This window comes from Oncorhynchus nerka, linkage group LG12, assembly GCF_034236695.1.
Source record: "Oncorhynchus nerka isolate Pitt River linkage group LG12, Oner_Uvic_2.0, whole genome shotgun sequence".
In the NCBI taxonomy this organism is placed as follows: domain Eukaryota; kingdom Metazoa; phylum Chordata; class Actinopteri; order Salmoniformes; family Salmonidae; genus Oncorhynchus; species Oncorhynchus nerka.
The window spans coordinates 880,001-886,345 of NC_088407.1; the positions used below are offsets into that span (position 1 = coordinate 880,001).

The 6,345-nt window shown below is 46.1% G+C and overlaps 1 protein-coding gene across 1 annotated transcript in view; it reads right to left on the reverse strand.

Annotated features, from left to right (window-relative positions):
• Positions 1-1,030, reverse strand: part of psmb6 (proteasome 20S subunit beta 6) — a 24,623-nt gene extending 23,593 nt beyond the window's left edge. The window contains exon 1 of the mRNA XM_065025109.1: positions 921-1,030. Coding sequence (XP_064881181.1) covers positions 921-1,010 — 90 coding nt within the window. The 5' untranslated portion in view covers positions 1,011-1,030. The remainder of the gene's footprint in view (positions 1-920) is intronic.
• Positions 1,031-6,345: the final 5,315 nt, after the last annotated feature.

The window sequence follows — 6,345 nt, forward strand, 5'->3', positions numbered from 1 at the left end:
CGACACTACCAGGGCTTTGAGAAGGTGATCTGAACGACACTACCAGGGCTTTGAGAAGGTGATCTGAACGACACTACCAGGGCTTTGAGAAGGTGATCTGAACGACACTACCAGGGCTTTGAGAAGGTGATCTGAACGACACTACCAGGGCTTTGAGAAGGTGATCTGAACGACACTACCAGGGCTTTGAGAAGGTGATCTGAACAACACTACCAGGGCTTTGAGAAGGTGATCAGAACGACACTACCAGGGCTTTGAGAAGGTGATCAGAACGACACTACCAGGGCTTTGAGAAGGTGATCTGAACGACACTACCAGGGCTTTTGGCCGACATTCTTCACGTCTATGAAACATTTGATCTCCTCTGTTCCCAAAACTAAAATGTGTTATGAAAAGAGCGCCCTAAGATTTGTAGACTTTACCCTTCCCAAAAATATTTTTAAAATCGCGTTGTTTAGAAGGTACGCAAAGGCGAATCGAGTTCTTGCACAGGCGCACTTCAGAGTAGGCGTTCCCGAACGGACATATGCAGATGTCTGTCAAAACAGGCCAATAGGATCTCACTACCTAGTGCTTGGCACTGCCCACTATGACTGACTTGTTTCCATTAGAAACGACAGGCTGTGGTCTGTCATGGTTACTTATAAAATATTTGGTTAAGTTTTGTTCAAACGTAACTAATCAAAAATAATTAGCCAACGGTCTCAACTTAACTAAATTAGTTGTATGAGATAGCTAGAAATGATAATGAATGAACTTGGTTTGATGGAGAGGCTATCATTAGTAATTTAGCTAGCAATGACTGTCGCCAGAAGTGCTGTCTCATTCAGCGTGGGTAACAAAGTTCTGGCTAACTTGCTAACTTTGCACTGGTACAACCTATCTGGACCGGTTTCAGCCACACCACGCGGACCACTTACCCCGGTGCTGACTTCCTTCGTGGTCCAGTCCGGTGCCATGTCGCTACCGGAGGAGAGCTGACCGAACCGCATCGCCGTTGCTGCCGCCATTTTGAAACCACTTATTTAGTGAACGTCCAGGGTTGCCAGGTCAAGATAAAATGTGCTTTCCCTCTGACTACTCAAAACCCGCACTCAAATCAAATGTATTTATAAAGCCCTTCTTACATCAGCTGATATCTCACAGTGCTGCGCAAAAGGTCTGAATAGTAGCCTACATTGTGATTTTTTTTAACAGCAAGAGATGGGTTGACACATTTAGTCAATAAACCCATTTTCTATAACGTTATCGAGCGAATTAAGAAGGAATCTCGATTTAACTTCTTAACGACCTTTGAAGCTAAATTCGGTTTTCCATCAAAATAATAATTATTGCTAGCTAATGTATTTGAATGTCGCAAGTGAAAATATAATTTGCCCTTATTGAACTTCAAAAAACGAATGTTACTAGAATAGGCTACTGGGGATATGGGGTCATAATTTCAAACACTGAATGAAATATTAATATGGATTTGAACAGAATAGGCATATGCTTGTCAACAACAGCCAGTGTTTGTTTTGTTTATTTGACCTGTTGCCTAATCTTAACTGACTATTACCTTCAATCTAATGCATTCTAACAGCTGATCGACAATTGCGATAAAACTGTGACTGTGATCACAATTGATAACTTCCCATTTCATGAACTAAACATGGTCATTAAGAACTGCATAATGACACAAACAATTAACCGAAGTTACAGGCTATTTATTAAATCAGTTTGACAGCTTCAGGTAAGCTACACAAGTGGCACAAATTGATTTGCACTGACTCCAGTGGTATCATCATTTCAACATATTTATCGTAGCCTATAAAATGGTAGGCTACAGGAGCCTACATTGTCATAGAAAGTGGTTGGTTCTCAATCAGGGACAACCAGGCTACCTAAGTATGGTTCTCAATCAGGGACAACCAGGCTGTAAGTATGGTTCTCAATCAGGGACAACCAGGCTCCCTAAGTATGGTTCTCAATCAGGGACAACCAGGCTGTAAGTATGGTTCTCAATCAGGGACAACCAGGCTGTAAGTATGGTTCTCAATCAGGGACAACCAGGCTCCCTAAGTATGATTCTCAATCAGGGACAACCAGGCTGTAAGTATGGTTCTCAATCAGGGACAACCAGGCTCCCTAAGTATGATTCTCAATCAGGGACAACCAGGCTGTAAGTATGGTTCTCAATCAGGGACAACCAGGCTACCTAAGTATGGTTCTCAATCAGGGACAACCAGGCTACCTAAGTATGGTTTTCAATCAGGGACAACCAGGCTCCCTAAGTATGATTCTCAATCAGGGACAACCAGGCTGTAAGTATGGTTCTCAATCAGGGACAACCAGGCTGTAAGTATGGTTCTCAATCAGGGACAACCAGGCTACCTAAGTATGGTTCTCAATCAGGGACAACCAGGCTGTAAGTATGGTTCTCAATCAGGGACAACCAGGCTACCTAAGTATGGTTCTCAATCAGGGACAACCAGGCTCCCTAAGTATGATTCTCAATCAGGGACAACCAGGCTCCCTAAGTATGATTCTCAATCAGGGACAACAATTGACAGCTGCCTCTGATTGAGAACCATACCAGGCCAAACACAGAAATCCCAAATGATAGAAAAAGGAACATAGACTGTCCACCCCAACTCACGCCCTGACCATACTAAAACAAAGAACTAAGGTCAGAACGTGACAAAGGAGGGGAGCCGACGTCGGCGGAAGTCGTGACAATAGCAGCTGGTTGAGAATTGAGCATATATGCTGTGATATACTTAGAATGAAATACAAATTAAATTAAAAAATGACTCTATTATTGCCTTTGAATTAATTTTTTAAAATTCATTTTTAGAAACATGAGTTTGGCCACTCTGTGGCTTCAGGCACATGCATGGTTTCTGGAGAGCCAGCCAGCAGCTGAGAATATCCTCTCCTCACTTGCAGAGGCCCTGGGGAAGCTAAACACCCGTTTGGCCACTCTTGTTCTGCTGGGGAGAGATGCAGAGCCCCTGGGGAAGCTAAACACCCATTTGGCCACTCTTGTCCTGCTGGGGAGAGATGCAGAGGCACTGGGGAAGCTAAACACCCGTTTGGCCACTCTTGTTCTGCTGGGGAGAGATGCAGAGGCACTGGGGAAGCTAAAACCCGTTTATTACTCTTGTCCTGCTGGGGAGAGATGCAGAGGCCCTGGGGAAGCTAAACACCCGTTTGGCCACTCTTGTCCTGCTGGGGAGAGATGCAGAGGCACCGGGGAAGCTAAACACCCGTTTGGCCACTCTTGTGCTGCTGGGGAGAGATGCAGAGGCACTGGGGAAGCTAAACACCAGTTTAGCCACTCTTGTCCTGCTGGGGAGAGATGCAGAGGCACTGGGGAAGCTAAACACCCGTTTGGCCACTCTTGTTCTACTGGGGAGAGATGCAGAGGCACTGGGGAAGCTAAACACCCGTTTGGCCACTCTTGTCCTGCTGGGGAGAGATGCAGAGGCCCTGGGGAAGCTAAACACCCGTTTGGCCACTCTTGTTCTGCTGGGGAGAGATGCAGAGGCACTGGGGAAGCTAAACACCCGTTTGGCCACTCTTGTTCTGCTGGGGAGAGATGCAGAGGCACTGGGGAAGCTAAACACCCGTTTGGCCACTCTTGTCCTGCTGGGGAGAGATGCAGAGGCACCGGGGAAGCTAAACACCCGTTTGGCCACTCTTGTGCTGCTGGGGAGAGATGCAGAGGCACTGGGGAAGCTAAACACCAGTTTGGCCACTCTTGTCCTGCTGGGGAGAGATGCAGAGGCACTGGGGGCGCTAAACACCCGTTTGGCCACTCTTGTTCTGCTGGGGAGAGATGCAGAGGCACTGGGGAAGCTAAACACCCGTTTGGCCACTCTTGTCCTGCTGGGGAGAGATGCAGAGGCCCTGGGGAAGCTAAACACCCGTTTGGCCACTCTTGTTCTGCTGGGGAGAGATGCAGAGGCACCGGGGAAGCTAAACACCCGTTTGGCCACTCTTGTCCTGCTGGGGAGAGATGCAGAGGCACTGGGGAAGCTAAACACCCGTTTGGCCACTCTTGTTCTGCTGGGGAGAGATGCAGAGGCACTGGGGAAGCTAAACACCCGTTTGGCCACTCTTGTCCTGCTGGGGAGAGATGCAGAGGCACTGGGGAAGCTAAACACCCGTTTGGCCACTCTTGTTCTGCTGGGGAGAGATGCAGAGGCACTGGGGAAGCTAAACACCCGTTTGGCCACTCTTGTCCTGCTGGGGAGAGATGCAGAGGCACTGGGGAAGCTAAACACCCGTTTGGCCACTCTTGTCCTGCTGGGGAGAGATGCAGAGGCACCGGGGAAGCTAAACACCCGTTTGGCCACTCTTGTCCTCCTGGGGAGAGATGCAGAGCTGTTTCTTATTTTTCTATATGTAGGCCTTATTTTTCTATATGTAGGCCTTATTTTTCTATATGTAGGCCTTATTTTTCTATATGTAGGCCTTATTTTTCTATATGTAGGCCTTATTTTTCTATATGTAGGCCTTATTTTTCTATATGTAGGCCTTATTTTTCTATATGTAGGCCTTATTTTTCTATATGTAGGCCTTATTTTTCTATATGTAGGCCTTATTTTTCTATATGTAGGCCTTATTCTTCTATATTTTGGCCTTATTTTTTCTATATGTAGGCCTTAAAGGTTTTTAGGTAAAATACCCCAATCAAAATGGAAAGCTCCCTGAATGTGGGAATATGCCAAGCCTAATGTATAGATAATAGAACAAAAATTAACAAAACGTTTAAGAGATCAGATATTTTGTTTATAAATACTTTGCTTACGCACCTCATTCCTTTCTTTTAGCATGTAAGTTAACATAGCATGTATGTTAGTATAGTAAGTATACCATAATGCTTTCGAGATGTCTTTTCAGATTCCACAATGATTAAAATCCACAACGATAATCGAGAATTTCAATATGCATTTTTCTACGGCTGGCCATGCTTTCCACCTGGCTACCCCAACCCCGGTCAACTTCACCCAAATCCAGATAGCTGAAGTTCTGAAAGAGCTGCAAAATCTGGACTCCTACAAATCAGCTGGGCTAGACAATCTGGACCCTCTCTTTCTAAATTTATCCGCAATTGTTGCAGCTCCTATTACTAGCCTGTTCAACCTCTCTTTCATATCGTCCGAGAGCCCTAAATATTGGAAAGCTACCGCGGTCATCCACCTCTTCACAGGGGGAGACACCCTGGACCCAAACTGTTACAGACCTACATCTTTCCTACCCTGCCTTTCTAAGGTCTTTGAAAGCCAAGTTAATAAACAGATCACTGACCATTTTGAATCCCACTGTACCTTCTCCGCTCTGCAATCCGGTTTCCGAGCTGGTCACGGGTGCACCTCAGCCACGCTCAAGGTCCTAAACGACATCATAACCGCCATCGATAAAAGACAGTACTGTGCAGCCGTCTTCATCGACCTGGCCAAGGCTTTCGAATCTGTCAATCACGCATTCATATTGGCAGACTCAAATGCCTTGGTTTCTCAAATGACTGTCTCGCCTGGTTCACCAACTACTTCTCAGACAGAGTTCAGTGTGTCAAATAGGAGGGCCTGTTGTCCGGACCTCTGGCAGTCTCTATGGGGTGCCACAGGGTTCAATTCTCAGGCCGACTCTTTTCTCTGTATATATCAACGATGTTGCTCTTGCTGCTGGTGATCCTCTGATCCACCTCTACGCAGACGACACCATTCTGTATACTTCTGGCCCTTCCTTGGACACTGTGTTAACAAACCTCCAAACGATCTTCAATGCCATACAACTCTCCTTCCGTGTCCTCCAACTGCTCTTAAATGCAAGTAAAACTAAGTGCATGCTCTTCAACCGATTGCTGCCCGCACTTGCCGGCCCAACTAGCATCACTACTCTGGACGGTTCTGACCTAGAATATGTGGACAACTACAAATACCTTGGTGTCTGGTTAGACTGTAAACTCTCCTTCCAGACTCACATTAAGCATCTCCCATCCAAAATTAAATCTAGAATCGGCTTCCTATTTCACAAGAAAGCCTCCTTCACTCATGCTGCCAATTTGACTATCCTACCGATCCTCGACTTCAACGATGTCATTTATAAAATAGCCTCCAACACTCTACTCAGCAAATTGGATGTAAGTCTATCACAGTGCCATCTGTTTTGTCACCAAAGCCCCATACACTACCCACCACTGCGACCTCTATGCTCTCGTTGACTGGCCTTCGCTTCATATTCGTCACTAAACCCACTAGCTCCAGGTCGTCTATAAGTCTTTGCTAGGTAAAGCCCTGCCTTATCTCAGCTCACTGGTCACCATAGAAACTCCCACCCGTAGCACACGCTCCAGCA